The sequence below is a fragment of the Pelodiscus sinensis genome, chromosome 30 (genome assembly GCF_049634645.1).
Source record: "Pelodiscus sinensis isolate JC-2024 chromosome 30, ASM4963464v1, whole genome shotgun sequence".
In the NCBI taxonomy this organism is placed as follows: Eukaryota; Metazoa; Chordata; order Testudines; family Trionychidae; genus Pelodiscus; species Pelodiscus sinensis.
The window spans coordinates 10,707,610-10,733,802 of NC_134740.1; the positions used below are offsets into that span (position 1 = coordinate 10,707,610).

The following is a 26,193-nucleotide window of genomic DNA, read 5'->3' on the forward strand; positions in this document are numbered from 1 at the left end:
CTGTATGAAGAAAAACTTCTTTTGTTTGTTTTAAACCTCCTGCCTAGTCATTATATTTGGTGACCCCCCTAGTTCTTATGTTAAAGGAACAGGTAAATAACTTTTCCTTATTTTTCCACACCAGTCATGATTTTACAGAACTCTATCAGATGTCCCTTAGGCTCCTCTTTGCTAAGATGAAAAATCCCACTCTTTTTAATCTCTCTGCATATGGCAGCTATTCCAACCCCATCATCATTTTTGGTGACCTTTTTAGAACCTTAGGGTGTGTCTAGATTACATGCCTCTGCCAACTGAGGCATGTAGAAAATAGGCTACCCGACATAGTCAGTGAAGTGGGGATTTAAATATCCCCAGCATCATTACAATAAAAATGGCCACCGTGCTGTGATCATCGGCACAGTGGGGCAATCTACACACGGAGCGGTCAACAAGGGAACCCTTTGTCGACCGCTACGTTATGCCCGGCTAGCTCCCCACTGAATCTGGCCCTGGCCAGACGGCTACCCCCCTTTTTTCTGAGCTGTGATTTTATCCTCTTCAGCCACACACCAATGAAATATTTTTAAAACCATTGTAAGGGAAGTTCCTGCCGACTAACACTGTAAATTCAGAAAGGGACAGGATGTCCTTGGGGCTGTCCAATGCCTGCAAAATGACTTTGTGGCCACTTGTGCGGCTCTTTCCCAGGGTCTGCTAATAGGCCTGGCACAGGCTTTGTCACTGACGTGAACTAGATCCTCACCAGCGGAAGAAGAGCTACAGACCAGGGATAGGAAGAGGCAGATGCATTGGAGAGGTTCGGGTGGATGGCTACACAAATGACGAAGGGGCTGGAGCACATGACCTACAAGGACACACTTAGGGATTTAGGCTTATTTAGTCTGCAGAAGATTGAGGGGGGATTTGAGAGCAGCCTTCAGCTACCTGACCGGGGTGGGAGGCTGGAGAGAGGCTGTTCTGAGCGGTGACTGATGACAGAATAAGGAGCAATGGTCTTGAATTACAGTGGGGGAGGTCTAGGTTGGATATTAGGAAAAACGATTTCCCTAGGTGGGTGGGGAAGCACTGGGCTGGGTTCCCTAGGGAGGGGATGGAATCTCCATCCCTAGAGGTGTTTAAGTCCCGGCTTCACCAAGCCCTGGCTGAGATGATTAAGTTGGGTTGGTCCTGCTTTGGGCAGGGGGCTGGACTCCATGACTCCTGAGGTCTCTGACAGCCCTGGGATTCTATGCATTTCCCTGGAGGTTGGTTGAGTCTCTTTCCACTGATGTTGATTTGTCTAAAAATAAAACCCACTGTTCTACACACTCTCTTCTAGCTAGTTGAAGATGCTCGTTAGCAGAGGTGCCACGGGAAAATTCCTTCCTTGCATGTTGGATACATAATGAACCCAGAAAGAGATTCATCCTCCGCTAAGCGAGAAAAGGCGACGTGCACCCAGAATGTCAGTGACCCAGAGCGTCAACAAGGAACAGGCAGGTCTCGTTACGGAGACTCTTGGAAGCCCATGAAGTAGGTGGGAATAGAAGATTGCAGGCCCTGAATCTTTGGCTTTGTATCAATGGATGGAGCCATCACAACTGAGATATGGATTTATTTTGCACCGGTGAGAAGGTAAACCTGCTTTCCCACTCTTGTAGCTCATCATAAAATTATGCCATATAGAAAAATATTTTCGACCGCACCTCCCTACCTGCTCTGTAGCCCAATGTAAGCCGTAGGGTTGTGTAAAGATTGAATTAGTTTGGTCATGTTTTACCTCTTATGTATGTAAGTCCTGTTGAAATCAACAGGACATAGACAAATGAAAAAAAATGTGTCATGCGTCTTGTGAAGACAAACTATGCCAACAAGTCAGTGTTCTCCCATCAGCATAATTACTCCACGTAAATGAGAGGCGGAAGTTATGTTAGTGGGACACCAAATTCCAGGGTGGCGAGCATGGTGTAGACACCTCTCTAAGCTGATGTAACTCGCATTGCTAGGGAATTTTTTTTCTCAACTCTCAGCAACGTGAATTGATTAAGTTTAAGTGGTAACAGACAAACTGCAGGGTTAACCATTGTGCGGGAAAAGGTTCATTACGTTTTCAATATATCCTTCTCAAAGGCAAGGTTTCTATAGTAAGGACTGTTAATATTTTATCATGATTTATTCATAATAAGCCAACTGGGAAATATCACGTAGTGTTTGACAGGAAATTTCAATTCCTTCCCCTACATTTTTTCCTAAATTTCCAAAGCATGTTTTTGGAAACCAGTTTTAGTTAGAAATAATCAGGTTTTGGTATATCTGGTTTCCAAAACATAATTTTTTCACTGAAAACTGACCTGAGAAATTGCATTTTACTGACAAGAGAAATAATTAGCCCGGCAAAATTTTTTTTCCAGCAAAACGATTTTTAACAAAAATGAACATTTTCCATTGCAAGAGTTCCTTTAAAAATTATTATTTATATGGTTTAGTATATAAAAAATATTGATCAATAAAGGAATAGACTTTGTGAAGATTCTTTATATGGAACATTTATTATTATTATTATTATCACAAACCCAGATAATTGTAATGCAGTTGAAGCTCGATATTTGTCTTCTAGATCTTCTAGTGGTGACTAGAAGCCTCAGCTGTGATGAACACGTTATATCTTCACTTGGCAGGAGATATCCTACTGTCTAGCCCCTGAATTTCACACATTTCTGTGCTCTACTTCATATCAGGGATGTGAGCAATTAGACTATGTAGCCATGAACACCAGCATTCATGGTATCCCCTATAATAGCTCATAAATCCATAAGAAAAGCCACTCTGGGCCAGAACAATGGTCCATATACCTCAGTTTTTTGTCTTTCGCCAGTGACTAGACCCAGAGCTTCAGAGAGCTGGAGCACATGACCTACGAGGAGAGGCTGAGGGATTTGGGCTTGTGTAGTCTGCAGAAAAGAAGAGTGAGGGGGGATTTGAGAGCAGCCTTCAACTACCTCAAAGGGGGTTCCAAAGACAATGGAGAGAGGCTGTTCTCAGTAGTGACGGATGCAGAACAAGGAGCAATAGTCTCACATTGCAGTGAGGGAGGTCTAGGTTGGAGATTAAGAAACACTGTTTCCCTAGGAGGTTGGAGAAGCACTGGGACGGGTTCCCTAGGGATGTGGTGGAATCTCCCTCCCTAGAAGTTTTGAAATCCCGGGTTGACACAGCTCTGGCTGGGTTGATTGAGTTTGGTCTGGTCCTGCTTTGGGCAGGGGGCTGGGTTTGGTGACTCCTGAGGTCTCTGCCAGCCCTGGGGTTCTGTGATTATAACAGGAGCATAAGAACATAAGAACATAAGAACGGCCGTACTGGGTCAGACCAAAGGTCCATCTAGCCCAGTATCCTGTCTGCTGACAGTGGCCAGCACCAGGTGCCCCAGAGAGGGTGGACCGAAGACAATGATCAAGCGATTTGTCTCCTGCCATCCCTCTCCCGCCTCTGACAAACAGAGGCCAGGGACACCATTTCTATCATTCTTAGGGAGTGAACAAAAAAAAATGTCTTGGTTACATAATGAAACCAGAGAGAGATTCATCCTTTGCTAGGCGAGAGAAGACAATGCTCACCCAGGATGTCAGTGATGCAGAGCCTCCAGCGAGGAGCAGGTGGGTCTCATTACGGGGAGACTGGAAGCCCGTGAAGTCGTGCGGGAAAGGGAAGTGAACAAACCTCCCACTTTCTGGCACTCTGAGGGGTAGAGTCACCCAGGGTATGTCTACACTACCCCGCTAGTTCAAACTAGCGGGGTAATGTATGCATACCGCACTTGCTAATGAAGCCCGGGATTTGAATTTCCCGGGCTTCATTAGCATAAGCGGGGAGCCGCCATTTTTAAATCCCCGCTGCTTCGAACCCCGTGTAGCGCGGCTACACGGGGCTCGAACTAGGTAGTTCGGACTAGGGTCCTATTCCGAACTACCGTTACTCCCCGTTTCACGAGGAGTAACGGTAGTTCGGAATAGGACCCTAGTCCGAACTACCTAGTTCGAGCCCCGTGTAGCCGCGCTACACGGGGTTCGAAGCAGCGGGGATTTAAAAATGGCGGCTCCCCGCTTATGCTAATGAAGCCCGGGAAATTCAAATCCCGGGCTTCATTAGCAAGTGCGGTATGCATACATTACCCCGCTAGTTCGAACTAGTGGGGTAGTGTAGACATACCCCCAGAGTGTAGCGCAGAACCCTGAATAATCTTGCCTTACAGACTTCACTTCCTTTTATTCATGGAACCTTCTGGACTCTCCTCACACTAGATAAATTCAAAGCAGAAAGTGTAAATATAACAGAATAATTCTTCATTCAAGCAACTAACCAAGGGTTGTGGTAGAGTCTCCCAACACTGGCCATTCTGAAATCAAGTCTCAATTTCCCTATCTACCCCCCCATGAGATCTAGTTCAAACAGGAGTTATTTTATAACACTCCCATGTTGCACATCAGGTCAGACTAGATGATCATAATGGTCTCTTTGGATAAAGAATCTCAGGAGCTATAAAATCCATCAGGACCACTGGCGCTGACGGGGATGCCCTCTGAGTTCAACTAAACCTGCTAAATTGAATGCTAGAAGATCGGCCTCTGGACAAATCGATCTTCTCCATAGTCTAGACAAGTCCTTAAGGTTTCTTCTACTTTTACAATTCAATGAGTTCATATTAGGTAAACTCAAGATTGGAATCTGTATGAAAATCACATTTCTTCCCCCATTTGTCAGGGAGGGCTTCAGGAGAGCATACAAAGATGTCTCTCATTTGTTAAGTTTCGGGATGGATTTTTTAACTTATTTTTAAGAGTGATTATTTTCTAAGGAGTGGAAGAAAGTATGATACATAAACACCATTTAAAGGCAACGGTCGTTGTATGTTTAACAACCTTAGATGCCTTTAAAAATTCCAGCCCACGATTCTAGAAACATTTGCACGCAAACACAAATCTTCTGACCCTGAATCTGACTTAGAGCCAACTGACATGAATTATTTATGTTTACATGAAAATGTAAGATAATCATGAAATAATATCAGAGTGTCATTTAATTCTCCTAGATACCGTTCATGGCAAAAGCAGAAGTGGGAAATCAAACAGCCATCATGGAATTCCTTCTCCTGGGCTTTGGAAATGGACACAAAATGCAAATTCTCCTCTTCCTGCTGTTCCTGGTGATCTACATGGCAACCATGGCTGGGAACCTCCTCATCGTTGTGCTGGTGGTGACCGATCGGCACCTTCACACCCCCATGTACTTCTTCTTGGGCAACTTGGCCTGCTTGGAGACCTGCTACAGCTCCATCATCCTGCCCCGGCTGCTGGCCGGGCTCCTAACAAGTCGATATGTAGTGTCACTTAATGGCTGTTTCTTGCAATATTATTTCTTTACCTGGCTAGCGGGATCTGAGTGTTGCCTCTTGTCCGTCATGTCTTACGACAGATACGTTGCAATATGCAAGCCACTGCATTACACCACTCTTATGAATGGCAGGTTTTGCCTCCAACTAGCAGCAGGGTCTTGGATTAATGGGATGGTTGCTAGTGCTATAGTAACATCTTTGATGTCCCATCTAAGCTTCTGCGGCCCCCATGCAGTTGACCATTTCTTCTGCGATTTCACCCCTGTGACTAAACTCTCCTGCAGTGACACCCGCCCAATTGAACTCGTCACTTTCGCCCTGGCCTCCGTATTCACCCTGCCTCCCTTTCTACTCACCCTCATCTCCTACGTCTGCATCATCCTCACAGTTCCGCGGATCCCGTCCACCACCGGGAGGCAAAAGGTCTTCTCCACCTGCTCCTCCCACCTCCTCGTGGTGACTATTTTCTATGGGGCCCTGATCGTTGTATACTTGTCTCCAAAAACCCACACCCTGAGAGATCTGAACAAAATTTTCTCCATCTTCTACACCGTGCTGACTCCCCTGGTCAACCCCCTCATCTACAGCCTGAGAAACAAACATGTCAAGGAGGCCGTGGGGCACTTCAGGATTAAGTGTGCAGCCTTTGCAAGAGATCGGAGAATTCAAGTGAATTTTTAAGGTAAACTGAAACTGGAAATGTGCGTAGCTGGAGGAATACGCCAGCTCAGGGGATCTCTCTGGCCTGAGAGACACAGAATCCCAGAGCTGGAGGAGACCTCAGGAAATCCTCGAGTCCAACCCCCTGCCCAAAGCAGGGCCAGTGATCTGTGGTACACACCTCACCTATCATCTGACACGTCAGTGTTGGTTACCTCCCCTTGTACTTCCCTCCTGATATTTCAGACGCAGCATGCCTATTCCCCACCCGTTATTGTGCTTTCGTTTTTTCTGTTTATGTCAAACTAATTGTGTGCTGGGTGGGGTGTCCTTGTCCTGGAATGGATTTACGTCGTCCGTGTGTTTTAGCAGGGCTGTACTAGTGGCCAACTTCATGTCCCAGACACTGACTGGCAAGCAAACATCTGCTTTTGGCAGTAACTCTTGCTCACTTATAGCAGGCTGTGGCTTAAGGCTCATTCTTTCTCCTACAAGCCTTCCAGCTCATAGAATCTCAGGGCTGGCAGAGACCGCAGGAGTCATAGGGTATGTCTACACTACAGCACTAATTCGAACTACTTAATTCGAACTAGGCGTTAGTCCTCGTAGAATGAGGTTTACCTAGTTTGAATTAAGCGCTCCGCTAGTTCGAATTAAGTTCGAACTCGTGGTTTGTATATGTAGCGCCTATCAAAGTTAATTCGAACTAACGTTTGTTAGTTTGAATTAACTTTGTAGTGTAGACATACCCATAGGGACCAACCCCCTGCCCAAAGCAGGACCAACCCCAACTCAATCATCCCATCTGGGACTTAAAAAACTCTAGGGATGGAGATTCCATCATCTTCCTGGGATGGCTATTCCACCACCACCCATTGCAGTGCTTCACCGCCCTTCTAGAGAAAGTGTTTTTCCTAATATCCAACCTAGACCCCCCCCCCCACTGCAACTTGAGCCCATTGCTCCTTGTTCTGCCATCTGCCCCCAGTGAGAACAGCCTCTCTCCAGCCTCTTAGGAACCTCCCTTCAGGTAGCTGAAGGCTGCTCTCAACTCCCCCCTCACTCTTCTCTTCTGCCGACTATGTTGATACTTACAGGATGCAGTTCCATTGTTGTGTTGATTATATGGAGACGCTGGGCAGGTGGCCAGGGTGTGACATGAAGCCTGCACAGCTTGCCAGGAGAAATTTCCAAGAACTGTGAGTGAAAATGAATCTTCTCTCCAATGGGTGGGGAGTGGAGACCGGCCAGAAATGCTGGCCAAGCAGTTCTTAGGAACTGGAACTTTCCCATTGTATGAATCAGCAACTCAAAGTGTACAAGCCCCAGAACACATGAACACTTGGCTTCAGAGTTTTGTAGACAGATCCATTCCTCAAAGAGCTTGCAAATGAGGTCTTCATCCTACAAAACACCAATAATCACACCTAGTGCTTGCTATTCCTGACTACTGGTCCTTTCCAAGGCCAGAAAGACAAGCGTATTTTCTCTTGGACTCCCCTTAGGGTAGGCCAGAATCTTGGCTACCAGTTTAGATCAATTGGAAAATAAGATTTAAAAATAAAAAAAAATAAAAGCATTATTTTAGATTGCATCATTGGTATAATTGAACCTAAAACTTATGGTAACCACAGAAGTGGGAGACTTCTAATTTGTATCTCAAATTGCCCCAATGAAACCCAAGCAGGTCTGAGATGAAAGAATGAAGAGTTCATAGAATCACAGAATAATAGAATATTAGAACTGGAAGGGACCTCTAAAGGTCATCGATTCCAGTCCCCTGCCCTCACAACAGGACCAATCACCATCTAGATCATCCCTGAGAGGTGTCTGTCCAACCTGCTCTTAAATATCTCCAGTGATGGAGATTCCACAACATCCCTAAGCAATTTATTCCAGTGTTTAACCACCCTGACAGGACATTTTTATTAATGTCCAACCTAACCCTCCCTTGCTGCAGTTTAAGCCCATTGCTTCTTGTCCTGTCTTCAGAGGCCAAAGAGAACAATTTTTCTCCCCCCTCCTTGTGACACCCTTTTGGATACCTGAAAACCGCTCTCATGTCCCCTCTCAGTCTTCTCTTTTCTAAACCAAACAAGCCCAATTCTTTCAGTCTTTCCTTATAGCTCATATTCTCTAGACCTTTAATCTTATCGGGGGCTCTTCTCTGGACCTTTTCCAGTTTTCCGATATCTTTCCTGCAATGTGGCAACCAGAACTGGACTCAATACTCCAACTGAGGCCTAATACGTGCAGAGTAGAGCAGAAGAATGACTTCTCATATCTTGCTCACCACACACCTCATGCAGCCTGGAATCATGCTTGCTTTTTTTTTTGCAACGGTGTCCCAGTGTGGATTCCTATTTAGCTTGTTTATGTATTTATAGTCATACTTGCATATGTAACATATTTTGTTCTGTTTATAGTCCTCTGGCAGGTGATTGAGAGGCGCTTGACAGCAGGTTTTCCTTGGCTGAGACAGATGATTATTATAGCTACCAAGTAAAACCTTCAGTTGCCTAAGTAATGCCAATAATTAGCAGCATGGAGGAGTACAGGTCGAACAGACACAACATTACAACATTCATGGTTCATCTCACTGTTAACATCTCTTTTGGATCCCTTCATTAACGCAGTTCAGTGAGGTTGTGTCTAGACTACAGGGTTTTGTTGACAAAACTGTACCTGTGTCTACACTGCCTCTGAGTTTTGTCGACATAATGTCGACAGAACTCGGCAGTTCTGCGGATGGCAGTAAACCTCATTCTATGAAGAATAACGCCTTTTGTCGACAGAGTTCTGTCGACAGAAGGCGTTATTGCATCTACAATGTCCTTTGCATCTACACTTTCATGTCGACAGTGGCTTGCTTTGTCGACAGAACTGGATGTCGTCTAGATGCTCTTTGTCGACAGAAGCTTTGTCGATAGATTCTGTCAACAAAACTTCTGTCGACAAAAGCCTGTAGTTTAGACGTACCCTGAGAGACAGGAACCTTTCTACATGTCAACCTCTAAGGCGCACAAAACATAATCTTTAACGTTTGAAACTGTGTCAGGTGTATAGTCCCTTCTGGCTCAGCATCCCAAACACGTCTTTGCATTTTATTTTGTTATTTAAAAGCTCCTCTCTGATAAGGATTTTGTATCATTTTCCATTCCCGAGGAACGTGTTTCTTCACAGTTTGCATTCCTGTAAGCAGGGGCTTTCTGACTGGGCACATCCTTTCGATGGAAACATTTGAGTCTCAGAGAGGGTAATTTGTTAAGGATGGAAATTCAGTACCTGTGGCAAATTTTCAGGCTTGCATGATTCAGTTTGAAGTCTCTGCACTCGCTGGAGCTGTTAAAAAGCTTGTGGCTTCAAACAGATCTCGCTGCATATGAAACACTCGTAAAAGGACCTTTGTTATGTTACAGCCCCGATGGCCAGTTTCGTTATCGGGGCTTTTTCTCGGAAAACAGTACTGTGCTGTTTTCACTGGCCCTTTTGCGCAAACGTCTTTTGGAAAAAGACTTTTGCCTGAACGGGAGCAGCATAGTATTTCCGGAAAAGCACTGATGATTTTACATGAGATCGTCAGTGCTTTTCCAGAAATTCAAGCGGACAGTGTAGACAGCTGGCAAGTTTTTCCGCAAAAGCAGATGATTTTGCGGAAAAACTTGCCAGTCTAGACACAGCCTGTGCGTTTAGCAAAAGCACTAAAGGCAGAGGAAAAAAATCAGGGGTGGTTTATTTGAATAACAAGAATGAAGGGTCAGTTTTTATCCATTTCCTTCACATCCTTTTCTGCTAGGAAAAATGAAGGGACATCCTTGTGGGTTAGACGTCACCGGTGTGGTGTCCTAACAAGTATCTTGCTCTGTCCAGTGATGAGAACTGTTCGGCTGGGGACACAGGCTCCCCTGGGCTTTGTGAAGGTTGACAGCACAGCAGAGTCTGAGAGAAGCCCCAAAGACCACAAAATCAGAGAAGGGGAGAAGGCTACAGGCTAGGTTTCTGTAGACAAAGAACAGTAATTACACTTGGTTCGGCTCGGGGGACAAGGGACAGCCCCTCAAAGGGTATGTCTACACTAAGCACTAATTCGAACTAACTTAATTCGAATTAGTTAATTCGAACTAAGCTAATTCGAACTAGTGCATCTAGACCTAAAAACTAGTTTGAATTAGCTAATTCGAACTAGCATGTCCACATTGAGTGGACCCTGAACCGAAGTTGAGGATGGCTGGACGTAGTGCCGGCAGAGCATCAGGTCAGGACTTAGAGCGTGGAGCTGCTGTCTCAGGCTAGCCGAGGGCTGTGCTTAAAGGGACCCGACTCCCACCCCGGACAGACAGTTCTCAGGATTTCCTGCTTGCTTGTCTACCTCAATGAGGGACAGCATAGCAGTCCTGGCTTGGAGTGCCCTGAGTGCCCACACTCGGCACATCACAGCACTCAGCCATCAGCCCGGCTGCACTTGCCGCAGGCTGCCATCTGGGGGGGTCAATCGGGGGGCTGCAGGAGAGCTTCCACCCCGAGGAGCCCGCAGAGCCACCCCAGTCCTGCCCAGCAGGGCTTGTACCCCATTCCTCCCTCACCTCCTTCCACTTACCCCTCCCTAGCCCCCTTCCTGATGTATAAAAAAAGGACACGTGTGTTCAAAAATAGAAACTCTCTTTATTTAACAATAAAGAGACGCCAGCCTGGTCCCAGGAAGAGGGGGAGGGCAGGGTGGCAGTGGGTGGCTGGCTCGTGCCGTGCCAGGTGCAGGGTCTGCTGGCTGGGTGCTGGCAGGCTTGCACCTGGCACGGGCACCGTAGCCAGCCTGTGCCCCTTTAAGGGCTCCGGGGCCGGGAGGGGGGCAGACGAGTTTCCCTGGTGGTGCCCAGAGTGGCCCACTAGTTCGAATTAAGTGTCTACACAGCCCTTAATTCGAACTTGTTAATTCGAACTAGGCTTAGTCTTTGTAGAATGAGGTTTACCTAGTTTGAATGAAGAGCTCTGCTAGTTCGAATTAAATTCAAACTAGCGGTTTGTATGTGTAGCGCCTATTAAAGTTAATTCAAACTAACGGCTGTTAGTTTGAATTAACTTTGTAGTGTAGACATACCCTAAGATACATCAGTATTATGCACATCTGTGCTGAGGTAGAAGGTTGCCATTCTCTCATGTTACCCATTACCTCGTACACAATGGTTTGGTCCAAACGACTATAGCCATCAAGGTGTTCTCCTGACCCTCTCCTGAGCCTGGGTCATTAGGTCCCTGCTATCTGTGGGGAGTCTTGAGATGTTTCCTAACGAGGTGTTACCACTCTCAAAACTGTGCTTACAGCTGGTACCTAGTATTTATTAATACTAATTAGTACTTCTCTACTTTCAGGGGCTTGCCTCTTGCGCATTGCTTATATTAGCGAAGTCTTGACCCTTGTGGCCTAGGCCTTAGGCCTCATCCTGGGTCTGTGATACATGCGTTTATGCTTCAGGCCCTTGTCCTACTACAGAGCCATGGCTACCTCATTCCTCGCCTTTAAACTGAGTGAAAAATAGAATGTTTTCAACACATTACAAAGAGTTATGTGGTTCTTTCTTGACAAGGGATGTTCTTATGCACAAGGCCTGCCCGCTAAGTCTTTGTGTCACAGAGCTGATAATTCTGTAATGGTGGAAGCTGGGAGGGAAGATAGAACAAACACTACAAGCCAATTATATGCTTGGCCTTGGCCAGTACAGCTGCTACCCTCACTCCCTACCCTTCCCATGAGGTGGGAGTGAAAACTTGTTACCGTCCAAAGCACAGCATGACCATAAGTTGTAAGGGGTGGGACCAGAAACCTTCACCACAGGCGAAATTGAGCCTGAATAACAAAGAGAAGGGGAGGAAAAGCTCTCCTGGTGTACAGAGCTGTGAACGATGCTTGTTCCATAATGCCGAGGAACTTCACACTGCCTGCTCTAGTGACCCCGGTCTTCTGCTTTCTGTCTGCAGAGCAAGAACCAAGAGACAGTGAGGGGAATGCCGTAACCATAAGAAAGTCACCAAACATGAACCAAAGCTACAAGGTTCCAGGAAAAGCTCTACCGATGAGTGAAACTGCAAAAAATCAAACAGAAAGTCATTTTTGCCAGCCAGATTCCCAGTAATCACATTGTGCAAATACATCCCCTAATCGCGCAGCGAATACTAATGAGAATCACATTGTAAAAAGAGGGTGCCTGGATCAATAAAATTGAGCTCCCTTTGGAAGCTGAAAACATCCCTCTACCGATGATCAATCCATGAGAGACCCATCAGCCATCTGAAGAAGTGGGTTGCGCCCACGAAAGCTCATGATCCCATCTACATGTTTTGTTAGTCTTTAAGATGCTACTAGACTATTTGTTGTTTTTGAAGCACCACCTGGGAGGACGTGAGTATAACTGTGTGTGTAATTTGTGCATAGGTCTGCATGGAATTTCTATATGCTTAGGTAACTAAGATCAATTGTAACTTTGCTAAAGTATCAGAGGGGTAGTCGTGTTAGTCTGAATCTGCAAAAGCGGTGAGGAGCCCTGTGGCACCTTATAGACTAACCGAAGTGTTGGAGCATAAGCTTTCGTGGGCAAAGACCCACTTCGTCAGACACATGTCAAAGTGGGTGCATGCATGCATCTGACAGTGGGTCTTTGCCCATGAAAGCTTATGCTCCAACACTTCGGTTAGTCTATAAGGTGCCACAGGACTCCTCGCAACTTTACTAAAGCTTGTAAAGCAGATAGAACTTGTACTTGAAAATAGGGGTGTGGTCTCTACCCTGGGTCTTTATCTGTTCCTAGAGACTCTAACCATGAAGCAAGTAGCCAAGGTGACTTGCACTCCGCTAAGGCCGTGTCTACACTCTGGGGAAGATTGATGCTGCTGTGATTAATCTTCCAGAGTTTGATTTAGGGGGTCTAGTTAAGACCCACTAAATCAAATTTGGAGGTTGCTCCAATCAGCAGCCAGTACTCTTGCTCCTGCGAGGGGGTAAGGGAAGCCGATGGGAGTGTTTTCTCCGGATGGCCTCCCATTGTGGGGACGAAAATCAAATCAAAATACATCAATTCCAGGTACATAAGTAACATAGCTGGACTTGCGTATCTTGATTCGACCTTCCCCTTTCGTGTTGACCTGATCTCGGATTGAAACCGAAGCCACAGCAGAGCCAAACCCAAGAGGAGAAACACCCCATTACAAAATTCACTTTAAATAAAATAAAAGGCTACAGATGGCATTTAGCAGGTGGCTCTAGAGAACATACAAAGGACGACAGAAAGGACGAAGCCTTTAGACCTTACGGGTGGAAGGAAATGAAGATCAAGTACCTCATGTAGGTAACAAGGACTGTGGGATGCGTGCTGTGACTGAGAAATTCCTGCGTTCAGTTATGCTTGCTAATGAGTTTTTGTGTGGTTTTGCTTGTCTGTGTATGTGATGTTGTAATCACCCAGCTGAGAAAGAAAAATAAAGGGGAAGTGTCTTCCCATTCATGCTGAGGGGGTTGAAAATAAGGAAGGTGTCTTCTTGGTGGGTAAAATGGAAAGGGAAGCATCTCGTACAGTGGGATCAAATATAGAAATAGCTGCTGTGGGAAAAGAACTCAGCAGTATGGGAGGAAGGAGTCACACCATTACCTATCATTAATAAACTCCAGAGCTACGTCTACACTGGCATGATTTTCCAGAAATACTTTTAATGGAAAGTTTTCCGTTAAAAGCGTTTTCGGAAAAACGCGTCTAGTTTGGCAGGATGCTTTTCTGCAAAAGCACTTTTTGCCGCAAAGCGTCCGTGCCAATCTAGACGCGCTTTTGCGCAAAAAAGCCCCGATCACCATTTTCGCCATCAGGGCTTTTTTGCGCAAAACAGTCCTGGGCTGTCTACACTGGCCCTCTTGTGCAAATGATTTGTGCAAGAGGGCTTTTGCCCAAACGGGAGCAGCACAGTATTTCCGCAAGAACACTGATAATCTTACATGAGATCGTCAGTGTTCTTGTAGAAATTCAAGCGGCCAGTGTAGACAGCTGGCAAGTTTTTCCGGAAAAGCAGATGATTTTGCGGAAAAACTTCCCAGTCTAGACACAGCCCAGAAGCTTTATTCCTAAGTCCCTGCCCCCAAACGTTGACCTCTTCAGGACTGCACCACTGAAGGAAAACTGTGCGGGGTCATTGCCCTGGTTTTCGGTGATGGGAAGGAAGCCCCATAGAGAAGTGGATTCCAAACTAGGGGTCGTGACCCAGCGCTGGGTGTCAGGATGTCGGGTGCTGGAGCTCGGTGCTGCAGGTAGATCAGGTGAGCAGAAAGGGGGCTAAGGGAGCTCCCTAGCTGTCCTGGCACCACAGGCTGCATTGCGCCCCAGAAGTGGTCGGCACCAGGCCCGGCTCATTGGTGGGAGGGGTGAGCACTCAAGTCTCCATGCACTGCCCCACTAGCTCCGCACTCCCATTGGCTGGGAACCTGCTGCTGGCTGCCTCTGGGGGGGGGGGGAGGCAGCATGGTCTGTGGGGCTGGGAGAGGCAGGAAGCTGCCTTAGGCTCCCCTCCCTTCCCCCTTCCCCCGCTGCACCGTTGACCATTAGCTGCTCAAGATCAGCCCTCCTCTGTCCCAACCCTGATCCCCCTAAAGCCGGAGCCCCCTCTGCACCCCAAAGCTCCCCTCCTCAGCCCTGCCCCAGAGCCCACACTCTTGTCAAACTATGTTGGGTTGCGTCATCAATGATTTTCAATTGGGTCATGAGACAAAGCATTTGAAAATGGCTGGCCTGGACTATTTGTTGACATTAAGGGTGTGTCTAGACTACGGAGTTTTTTCTTAAATGGGTCGGGTCTGGGGTATGTAGACAGCTGTCGCAGTCTTTCAAAATTAAATCGAAAGAACACGGTGGTTTTTTCAATATTGGTAAACCTACTTTTACAAGAAAGAATGGCTTTTTTCAAAAGAGCTCTCCCGAAAAATGGCGTTCTTGAACGCAAACAGGGCTTTTTCGAAAGAGAGCATCCAGATTGCCTGGGTGCGCTCTTTTGAAAAAGCGGATCGCTTTTTCGAAAGTCTTGTGGCTGTCTAGACGATCTCTTTTGAAAGAGGCTTGTAGTCTAGACGTACCCTAAGAGGCAGTAGGTTGAAGGCCACCTCCAAAGAGAGAGCTCCTAGCATAGGCATCGAACAAGGCAAGGCCATTCAGGTAGTGGACAAAAGGTCCCTCCAGAGATTTGTGGGGGGCCAGCAGAGATGCTGAACAGTCCCACCAGCCATGGCCCTCCAGGTGGATCTGGTTTCGAGAAAGACACATTAGAGCAGCGACCTTGGCAGGTGAAGGGAGCTGATAGATGGCCTGCCGCCCTTCGGAGAGCCCGTTGAGAAGGAAAACGGAGCCGCTGAATCAGGCCAGGCCTTCCCTCAGGGATGAGGGAGAAGCTAAGACGCCTGCGTGTTCCGACACCGGCAACGGTCTCTGTGCCTATTTCCCGGTCCTCGAATCGCAGCCACCGGCTCTTGGCCAATGTCAAGACATCGAACGACACCGGGGCAAGGACCACTCATTTGGGGGAGAAGAAGGAGCAGCAGGACTCCAGAGGGCTCCGGGGTGAGCTCAAATGTGTGACGTTTCAGAAAACATGAATTGCCAGGAAGGAGATTGAGACTGGGCAGAAGACTTCGCCAGGCCTTGGGAAAACGTGAGGGAGGGTCCACTGGTTCCTGAAAGGGGCAGCACTTCAGGTAGAAGGAGCCACCTAGCACGTGCCATCTGAGGCTGTCTGGTCCCTGGTGTCTCCGCCTCTCACCCCCCATTTCTCCCTCTCTGTCAGCATGACTGTTCAGCAGCAGAGCCCTGGCTGGGAGGATTGAGTTGGGTTGGTCCTGCTTTGGGCAGGGGTCTGGACTCGATGACTCCTGAGGTCGCAGCCAGCCCTGAGATTCTATGACATCCAAATCCCGAAGAGAGTGCGGGAGAAAGATGCACGTAGAGATGCAACTTCACCTGCAAATGTTCTTTACTATAATTTCACTTCTCATATCCCATGGGAACAAACAGGCAGAATGGGACAACATGGGCCCTCAGCCCCACTTCCCTGGTGGAGAGGTAGATACATTGGAGGGCAGGGATAGGGCCCAGAGTGACTTAGACAGCTTAGAAGATTGGGCCGAAAGAAATCTGATGAGGTTCAGTAAGGACAAGTGCAGAGTCCTGCACTTGGGACAGAAGAATCCCAAGTATGGTTACAGGCTGGGGGCCGACTGGCTAAGTAGCAGTTCTGCAGAAAAGGACCTGGGGATACAGTGGATGAGCAGCTGGAGATGAGTCAACAGGGCGCCCTCGTAGCCAAGAAGGCAAATGGCATCTTAGGTTGTATTAAGAGGAGCATTTCCAGTATGTCTAGATAAGTGATTACTCCCCTTTATTTGGCACGGGTGAGGCAACATCTGGAGTATTGTGTCCAGTTCTGGGCCCCCCACTACAGAAAGGACGTGGACACATTGGAGAGGGTCCAGTAGAGAGCAACACAAATGATGAGGGGGCTGGAGCACATGACCTATGAGGAGAGGCTGAGGGATTTGGACTTGGGGTAAGTCTACACTAGCCACCCTAGTTCAAACTAGAGTGGCTAATGTAATCATTTGCATGTTCCCAGGCACTGCCATTTTTAAATGCCCATAGTTCAAACTACTTGCCTGCCTGCGGCTACACGCAGCACGGGCTAGGTAGTTCGAACTAAAGCTCCTAATTCGAACTACAGTTACACCTCATTGCAGGAGGAATAACGGTAGTTCAAATTAGGAGCTTCAGTTCAAACTACCTAGCCCGTGTGATGTGTAGCCGCGGACAGGTAGTTCGAACTACCGGGCATTTAAAAACGGTGGCTCCCGGGAACATGCACATGAAGCCGGGAATATTTAAATCCCAGGCTTTATTTGCAAGTTCGAATGACTGCATTAGCCACCCTAGTCCGAACTACAGTGGCTAGTGTAGACATGCCCTTGTTTAGTCTGCAGAAGAGAAGAGTGAGGGGGGCTTTGAGAGCAGCCTTCAACTCCCTGAATTAGAGTCCCAAAGAGGATGGAGAGAGGCTGTTCTCAGTGGTGGCAGATGGCAGAACGAGGAGCAATGGGCTCAACATGCAGTGGGGGAGGTCTAGGTTGTATATTAGGAAAAGCACAGGGATGTGTTCCCTAGGGAGGGGTGGAATCTCCATCCCCAGACGTGTTTAAGTCCTGGTGTGAAAAAGCCCTGGCTGGGATGATTGAGTTGGGGTTGGTCCTGCTTTGGGCAGGGGGCTGGACTCAATGACTCCTGAGGACTCTTCCAGCCCTGGGATTCGGTGATTCTATGAGAGGTAGCAGCAGACAGGGAAAAGCAAAACAAACCCTCTAGCAGGTTAAAAAAGGGGAAGTGTCAGACACAGACTGTCACGACGGGGGAAGCAGCGGGGAGGCACGAGGAGGCTGTCAGCCGAGACGAAGAGGAAGGTCTGCAACGAATTTTACTGAGCAGGAAAAAGACGGGACAGACTTCAGTTCCATTCACGACTGCGCTGCATGGCCCACGAACGCCAGAGAACCACACATCTTCCTGTGAGTACATGCAAGGAGACAAGTGAAGCTACAAGTGCCTGGCATGGGAGATGAAAGTCTCTGCTAACTTTATCGTCCAGGGGTTGGGATCTTCCAGTAGCAACAGGGGCTGGGAGCCGGGTCCCCTTAAGAATCGCTGGGCCCTTGGGGGAATAGCAGGTCACCCATGATGCCCAAAATAGGCCATAGGGCTCTCAAAGTCGACCAAAATATTATTTTAAACCAAGTATTGACTTAAATCGATGTGGGGTCATTCATGTGCCCATTATACAGTATAGCTGCCCCTTTCCCACCCCACCCTCTGCTGCCCCCTAGTGCCCATTATTCAGTATAGCTGCCCCTTTCCCACCCACCCTCTGCTGCCCCCTAGTGCCCATTATACAGTATAGCCGCCCCTTCCCCACCCACCCTCTGCTGCCCCCTAGTGCCCATTATACAGTATAGCCGCCCCTTCCCCACCCACCCTCTGCTGTCCCTTTTCTGCTCCTTCCCTTCTGCTCTCTGCAGTGGGCAGAAGATGTCTAGCTGCCCTGTTCTGGGATATTTTTTTAGATTAACACACTCATTCTCCAGGAAATCTACTTTCTCTGTAACTCGCCTCTCAATAATCATTCTTCCGAGGGGTAGCCGAGTTAGTCTGTAACAGGAAAAACTTAAAAAACAAAAATTAGTCAGGTAGCACTTTACAGACAACATGTAGGTGGTAACAGGAGCTTTCGTGGGCACAGCCCACATTTTCAGATGACCAGAGTGTTAGAAGGCCAGATCCAAGAATAAATAAGAGAAGGACTGGGGATGAAGGTGGAGGGAAGAGAAAAAAAAGGATGGGAGGAAGAAAAAAAAAGAAAGACAGTGAGTAGATAGTTCAAATAGTTACAAGAGGTTGATAAGAACCATTAGCACCTTCATTTGATGGTTGGTTGGTTAATTATCTACTCACTGTGTCTCTTTTTTTTCTTCCTCTCCTCCTTTTTTTTTCTCTTTCTCTTTTTTTCCTTCTCCCCCTCTCCCTCCTTCTCTTATTTATTCTTGGATCTGGACTTCTAACACTCCCGTCATCTGAAGAAGTGGGCTGTGCCCATGAAAGCTCATGATACCATCTCCATTGGCTGCGTCTAGATTGGCATGATTTTCCGGAAATGGTTTTAATGGAAAAGTTTTCCATTAAAAGCATTTTTGGAAAAGCACATGTAGATTGGCACGGACGCTTTTCCGAAAAAGCTCCTTTTGCGGAAAAGCGTCTGTGCCAATCTAGATGCGCTTTTCCGCAAAAAAGCCCCGATTGCCATTTTCGCCTGGGACTTTTGCCTGAACGGGAGCAGCATAGTATTTCTGCAAGAAGCACTGATTTCTTACAGTAGATCGTCAGTGCTTTTGTGGAAATTCAAGCGGCCAGTGTAGACAGCTGGCAAGTTTTTCCGGAAAAGTGGCTGATTTTGCGGAAAAACTGGCCAGTCTAGACACAGCCATTCTGTGTTAGTCTTTAAGATGCTACCAGACCCATTTGTTGTTTTTTAAGTTTTTCCCAGTCCTAATTCTGACAGGCCCATTTCTATTTGTCTGGTCAGTATGCTCCGTGAGGCCAATCTGCCTGCTCTGAGGACTGCTAGCGCAGGCGTGGGGAAGTTCACAATTTCACTGTGATTTGTGTGTGTGTGTGTGTGTGTGATCCAGGGCTGCAGGTATTGGGCAGATCTGGGCTGAATGCTATGTGGGGATGGAGCTGACTAGGGGTGTTTTCAATGGGGTGGAGGTTTGGCGTCTTAGTAGCTACAATGCTACCCGGAGCCCTCCAGGGCCAGAACTGATATCTATATAACCAGTCTGCTGTCTGGCTTCCGGTGACTCTGCCCTCCGCTAACTTTACCCAGGACAGTAACGTTGAAACTGAATGTCGGGTTTCCCCCTTGGCCGCTGAGTTACAGGCTCCACACCGGGTCCTGGGACTGCATCTATCTTCCTAGCTCTTTGCTCTCACTTGAAGCTTTTAATCAAGCCTTTTCTTCTTTGGGTCACAATAACACACACCACACCGATCAATACATCTCTCTGGTCATCTGGCGCTCTGCATACACCCCCATCTCCCTCTCCCGCCATAAATGCACTTGATCGGAAGGGCAGGTTTGGGAACCCAGACCGTCAGCACTTTGTGGTGCAGCAGGAGAGAAATGTTGTTCCTGTTTTTTGTTTGTTCGTTTTAAATCTGAACCTAATTCGACACCAACATTTTTTTCTCTCTCATCTATTTGTGGAAAGAACATAAAAAGATAAGAACGGCCAGACGGGGTCAGACCAAAGGTCCATCTATCCCAGTGTCCTCTCTGCCCACAGTGGCCAATGCCAGGTGCCCCAGAGGGCGTGAACAGAACAGGGAATCCTCACGTGATCCCTCCCCTGTCGCCCATTTCCAACCTCTGACACACAGAGGTTAGGGACGACATCGCTGCCCATCCTGGCTATCAGCCATTGATGGACCTAACCTCCATGAATTTATCTAGCTCTTTTTTGACTCCTGCTAGGGTGCATCTATGCTGCACAGCTGAACCCGAAATAAGCTATGCAAATTGAGCTACGTTAATTGCATATTTTACGTCGAAAATAGCTTATTTCAAAATCGGGAGTGTCTACACAGCACTTATTTCGAAATAGAGCACTCTTCCTCTGACTTCCCTTATTCCTCATACAATGAGGGTTATAGGAGTCAGAGTAAGAAGTCCTCTAGCTTGACAGTGTTTTGACACTATTTCGAAATAGCTGCCTGCTGTGTAGACACAGACTATGTTATTTCAAAATAGTGTTGCAGTATAGACATATCCTTAAAGTCCTGGTCTTCGCAACATCCTCTGGCAAGGAGTTCCAAAGGTTGCCTGTGGAAGTGGAACCTCTAAACCAACCAAGCTGCATGTTAACTTGTTTTCTTTTACATTTCCAGGACGAGATTCACTAGGATTTCAGCTCCTAACTAGATTCCTTTAGACATCGCACTTCCTACTGAACATAGAGAAGAAAGGCACATAGAGAAGAAAGCAGCTGTTAGAAATTGACCTGGTCCTCCTGGCTAAGCACTCTCTGAAAAGTTTATTTGCCACCCAAGAAAGAATTCCATATCACCAAGAGCTCTACAGGGATATCTGGAAAAAGCTTTGAAAATGCCTCAGATGAGCAAGGTATGATATTTCTCTTACAGAAACTTGTTTAGTTTTACCAAAAGGAGATTTATTTCAATTTGAGGGACCTTTTCTGGAATTTTTGGAGTGGCTTTGGCCCGAATCCATTCTAATTTCCCAATTTCTTAGCACGTCCAGTGAACCAAAGTATCGGTCATTTGCCCAGATTTACCTGTGACCTTGGCTGAGATTTCTAGATACGGTCATGCTGCAAATACAAAAAGTGAATTCTGGAAAACCTCAGAGGAACTGGTGTTCGCTGCACACAGTCCCCACCTGTCCAGTCTATGGCAAGTTTTGGAGAGATGAGATAGATAACTGACATTTTACTTTATTTTTGGCAGGATGACACAAGTGTCCGACTTTCCCATGAGCTCTCGGAGGGGGAGAAAGAAGCCACCAGGAACAGAAAGGCAAAAGTCCTGGAGTGCCTGAAGAGACTTGGTATTACCTGTGATAAGGTAGTGGTCCATCATGTCCTGGCTGGAGGATAGACACACAAGGAAGCAGACAAAATCTCTCATATACAGAATAGATAGCTGCTCCTTTCTCCATTCCTCCCCCATCTCTAGCCCCCTGTGGTCATTCTGCAGTAAAACTGTCCTTCCTGTCAGACCCCTCCTTTTTCATTTTATAAGACACAATCCCATTCCAGGCACATCCCATTGTCCTGGCACAACCAAACCTTGGCCTTGCTTTCAGTTATGATAAGAGGGAGCTGCCTACCAAATTCGGTGGCCCTAGCTCCTACCGTGTAGGAAGAGTTCTTGAACAAACAGACTAACAGACGGACGGATGGAAGGACACGCATTTCTAAAATATACAGTAAGATATCAGTGACAGATCACTTCCTACATGTATCATATCCCCCTCTGCTGATGGAGCTGCACAGGGGATAAAAGCCAACTACTGCTGCTTAGCACCATTCCCTGACATGGTGGTGACAGAGGAGGAAAGTTCTAGAATCCTGACTCATCCTCAAAAAGGAAGGGATATGAGCTCTTGTCGACCTGACATACCGGGGAACATCTTCCCCTTCACAGTATTCATCCTTCAGTTCAAGGGAGGGAGTCTCAGCATGTTTCGGTGTTCAAGGTTCATGGGCCTGGACAATCCCCCTTCATTTTTTTAGGCCCTCCAAAAACAAAACCAAATGTTGATGGGAAAAAAATGTTATTTCTTAAGCAATTGTATGTCATGAGTTTTTGGAAACAAATGATCATGCTTGCATGCTACACGTTTGTTCAAACAACACTGCTCCTGTGAACCTTGGAGACCTAGGGATAAAAATATGGAGGGCAATAAAAAGATCTAATAAGTTTGAACTAAATTTCAAGTCCAGTGAAAATCAATGGGAGTCAGGCACTGCTTAGGTTCCTTTGAAATATCTTCTAAGTATTTTTCTGCACCCCTTTTGAACATGCTGATCTTGGTTTGTTGGTTGGTGCGACCAATTTTAAAGGCCCCAAGTTCCAAAGAGCCCCATGGATACTTGGCTCCCACAGTGCGATTGTGGTTGAAAATGCAGGATACGCTGCATTTACGTTTGACTTCACATGGGAAACTGATGATTACACGCCCGATAAGGAATGCTTCTGAGCATAAGGCAAACAAGTCTTGGGCGTCTATAAAATCACGACTGGTGTGGGGAAAGTGAATAAGGAAAAGTTATTTACTTGTTCCCCTAACATAAGAACTAGGGGAAATTAATAGGTAGCAGGTTTCAAATGAAGAAAAAATTACGTTTTTCTTCATGCAACACACATGTGGAGCAACATGCCATAGGATGCTACAAAAGCCAAGGCTTTTAACAGGGTTCAACAAAAGAGCTAGAAAAAGTTATGGAGGTTAGGTCCATCAATGGCTATTAGCCAGGATGGGTAGAAAAGGTATCCCCAGCATCCCTTTGTCAGAAGCTGGCAACAGGGGTTGGATCACTTAATGATTCCCTGTTCCGTTCATTCCCTCTGGGGCATCCGGTATTGGCCACTGTTGGCAGACAGGACACTGGGCTAGCTGGACCTTTCATCTGACCCAATGTGGCCATTCTGATGTTCTTAACTTGAGAGTCTCTCTGTGAATGTCTTGAATGGATCTGTCCAAAAGGCTGAATAGCCCAGAAGCCTCAGCAATTCTATTCCGTTTTTCTCTCCCCCAGGCTCACATGCCCAATATCGCCATCCTAGGATCGGGCGGGGGCCTACGAGCCACGATCGCCCTTATGGGCACCTTGGTGGAGATGAAGAAACAGGGTCTGCTGGATGCCGTCATGTATCTGTGCGGGGTGTCGGGTTCCACTTGGTAGGTGCTCACCAATTGACGTGAGAATGAGCCAGTTTTCTTGCACAGAGTTGGGGGTCTCCTGTCCAGCTCTGGACATTTTCAGTGCCTGATGGGTGAGATTTCAAAAGCCCGTAGGGGTGTGTCCACACTGTGACGGGGGGACAGAGTGATGGAGCATGCATTGACGTACCAGAGCAAACGGTAACCTCCCTCACTCGGGATCTGATGGCAGTGATGCTCGGGGGCAATAGCGTGGACTGTAGGAGATTGCCAACACCCCTCCACCCCCCTCATTGAGATCAGGACTGCAATGGTCACTTGTGGTAGCTTGGTGTAAGCTATCGTGGCCGTGTCTACACAGGCTGCAGCCACACCTGTGATTCCACGCCAGATGAGCCCGACGTGACTGGTCCTTTGACTTCCATTGCAATCACTGTCTTAAGTCACTGTGAAGTAAACAGGACAGGAAAAGGAAGCAAAGTGATGCAAAGCCAAAGTTGACTCATACTTAGCTTGTGGTCCACTCTGACCCCTAAATCCCTTTCTTCAGGACTCCTTCCTAGACAGTCGTTTCCCGTTTTGGATGTGTGAAATGGATTGTTACTTCCTAAGTAGAGTTTCTCTCTTGATCAGTGTGGCAGGGTCTTAGCTTTCAGCAGAGGCTCTTAGGGGATAAGCACATGGTCGTTGATTTGTTACAAGGGCAGGACAATCAGGAGAATTCCCTCTATTAAAAATAAAAGGTAAGAAGACTAGGAGGATGGGAATTCCCCATTCTAGTCCCTTAACTCAGCCATGTGTCTTCTGGTTCATTAACTAGGTGCATGTCCACCCTCTACAAAGAGAAGGACTGGAGTGAGAACGTGCAGGACTTGGAAAAACGCCTGTGTGAGACACTTTCCAGTACTTCATGGGATCTTCAACAGGCATTGGCTGATGTGAGCCGGGCAGCGGAAGATGAACTATTCTCTCTGACAGATGTCTGGGCCTCTTTCTGTGTCTCTAAAGAACTGGAGCAGGTGGGTTGGTGGATGTATCAAGTGGCCTCACTTTTCTTTCTTTCTTTCTTTCTTTCTTTCTTTCTTTCTTTCTTTCTTTCTTTCTTTCTTTCTTTCTTTCTTTCTTTCTTTCTTTCTTTCTGTTCGTCTAGACTACATGCCTCTGTCGCCAGAGGCACGTAGATTAGGCTACCAGACATAGGAAAATGAAGCGGCGATTTAAATAATCGCCGCTTTATTTAAATTTACATGGCTGCTGCGCTGAGCCGACAAACAGCTGATCAGCTGTTTGTTGGCTCAGCGCGATAGTCTGGATGCGCGGGTGGCGACATCAAAGGTATTTGTTGACCACCCAGGTAAACCTCATCACAGGAGGGATACCTGGGTGGTCGACAAATACCTTTGATGTCGCCACCTGCACGTCCAGACTATCGCGCTGAGCCGACAAACAGCTGTTTGTCGGCTCAGCGCAGCAGCCATGTAAATTTAAATGAAGCGGCGATTATTTAAATTGGGCCCATACTTTACGTATGATTGGCTAGTGTGGCTGTCCACGAAACTATATATTCACCATCTGGGGGCAAATGCCCTCAGGGACATCCCTGGTTGTGGAAAGTTCTCCCTCTCTGACAATTTTTAAATCACCGGTGTTTTTCCTCCAATTTTATTCTGCCCAAAACTATTATTTTTCTCTTTTTTAAAATTGGTTTCAGGTCATTTTTGGACTTCTAAAAAACTTCTTTGTTTTAAATTAGTGAATTTTTGAAACAGAATGCCCTTTCAAAATGAAAACACAATGGAAATTTGTCATTGCCAAGTTTACAAAATTAGCCCTTGGAACTTCTTGTTTTCCGTTTGTTCTCAAATGGCCATTTGTTCTCGCCAATTTTGACCTGAATTCCCAAATATTTTCAACTAGCCAATTAGACCGTCATAAAATGGGATTTTCAGGTCTCTCCTCCATGTCCTATTCCCTTTCTATTTTGGTCTTCTCTCCTGAGCCTTGGTGTCTCGCTCCGTCTCACTCTCTCTCCCCTCATCCTACTGTCTCTCCCCCTCTCTCTCAGTTCTCTGTCTCCTGCCTCTCACTTAGGCTGTGTCCAGACTCAGGGGTTTTTTCGGGAAAAGTAGCCTTTTCCCGAAAAAACGTCCCCTGCGTCCAGACTCAAGCCGCGTTCTTTCGAAATTAATTCGAAAGAACGCGGCTTTTCTTTCGATGGCGGTAAACCTCAATTTACGAGGAAGAACGCCTTCTTTCGAAAGTTCCTCTTTCGAAAGAAGGCGTTCTTCAATGTAAATAGGGCTTCTTCAAAAGAGAGCATCCAGACTCACTGGATGCTTCTTTCGAAAAAGCAAGCCGCTTTTTCGAAATTTCTCCATGCAGTCTAGACGCTCTCTTTCGAAAGAGGCTCTTTCGAAAGAGGCTTGCAGTCTAGACATAGCCTTAGTCTCTCTTTCTCTTCTCCCCCTCCTGTCCCTCCTTTTCTTTCTCTTCTCCCCCTCCTGCATGGGGAGCACGGAGCCCAAACGGCCGCTTGCACCACTTGCTCTACCGTGGCGGCCCAGCTGAGTGGCGCAGAAGTCAGCCGAGCTCCATGGCAGGAGGCAACAGTGCCTCCCAGAGGCAACACGTAATACTACAGCGTTACAGAGTCACAAACATTGGGCTACTATATGTGATACTCTGAAAATGAATTTTCAGTTGGATTAATATTTGCCCCCAAATTACCTGGCTGTGCTGCTCCCTAGATCCTGTTAATTTTGAGGGTGCTCAGAAGATGTCTCCACTGCAGCTGTAAATGTAATTCCTAGCTGGAACAGATAAACCTGCTCTGATTTAGACCCATGGGATGTACAAAAAGCTGCTTAGGCCCATTTGAAAGTCTCCACCATGGACTGCAAATACTTAGGGTTTTAGTCTGCAGATGAGAAGAGTGAGGGGGGATTTGAGAGCAGCCTTCAACTTCCTGCAGGGGGGTTCCAGAGAGGATGGACAGAGGTTAGAACATAAGAACATAAGAATGGCCATACTAGGTGAGGCCAAAGGTCCATCCAGCCCAACACCCCGTCTGCTGATAGCGGCCAACACCAAGTGCCCCAGAGGGAGTGAACTGAACAGGAAATGATCAAGTGATCTCTCTC

General features: G+C 46.9%; 2 protein-coding genes across 2 annotated transcripts in view; both read left to right on the forward strand.

The window, feature by feature from the left end:
* Nucleotides 1-817: 817 nt before the first annotated feature.
* On the forward strand, nucleotides 818-12,573 carry LOC142821337 (olfactory receptor 10A7-like). The gene is made up of 3 exons (XM_075912219.1): nucleotides 818-1,617; nucleotides 5,069-6,053; nucleotides 12,005-12,573. The coding sequence occupies exons 1-2, from the start codon at nucleotides 1,591-1,593 to the stop codon at nucleotides 6,050-6,052; spliced, it is 1,011 nt and encodes a 336-aa protein (XP_075768334.1). The 5' UTR covers nucleotides 818-1,590; the 3' UTR covers nucleotide 6,053; nucleotides 12,005-12,573.
* Nucleotides 12,574-17,408: 4,835 nt separating this feature from the next.
* Nucleotides 17,409-26,193, forward strand: part of LOC106732455 (cytosolic phospholipase A2 gamma-like) — a 32,883-nt gene continuing 24,098 nt past the window's right edge. The window contains exons 1-5 of the mRNA XM_075912040.1: nucleotides 17,409-17,603; nucleotides 20,614-20,770; nucleotides 21,115-21,231; nucleotides 22,929-23,071; nucleotides 23,874-24,072. Coding sequence (XP_075768155.1) covers nucleotides 20,753-20,770; nucleotides 21,115-21,231; nucleotides 22,929-23,071; nucleotides 23,874-24,072 — 477 coding nt within the window. The 5' untranslated portion in view covers nucleotides 17,409-17,603; nucleotides 20,614-20,752. The remainder of the gene's footprint in view (nucleotides 17,604-20,613; nucleotides 20,771-21,114; nucleotides 21,232-22,928; nucleotides 23,072-23,873; nucleotides 24,073-26,193) is intronic.

Coding starts and splice junctions, on each gene's coding strand:
- LOC142821337 (XM_075912219.1), top strand. CDS start 1,591: ATGGATTTATTTTGCACCGGTGAGAAG. Junction 1,618..5,068: donor TATTTTGCACCGGTGAGAAG/GTAAACCTGCTT, acceptor TAATTCTCCTAG/ATACCGTTCATGGCAAAAGC.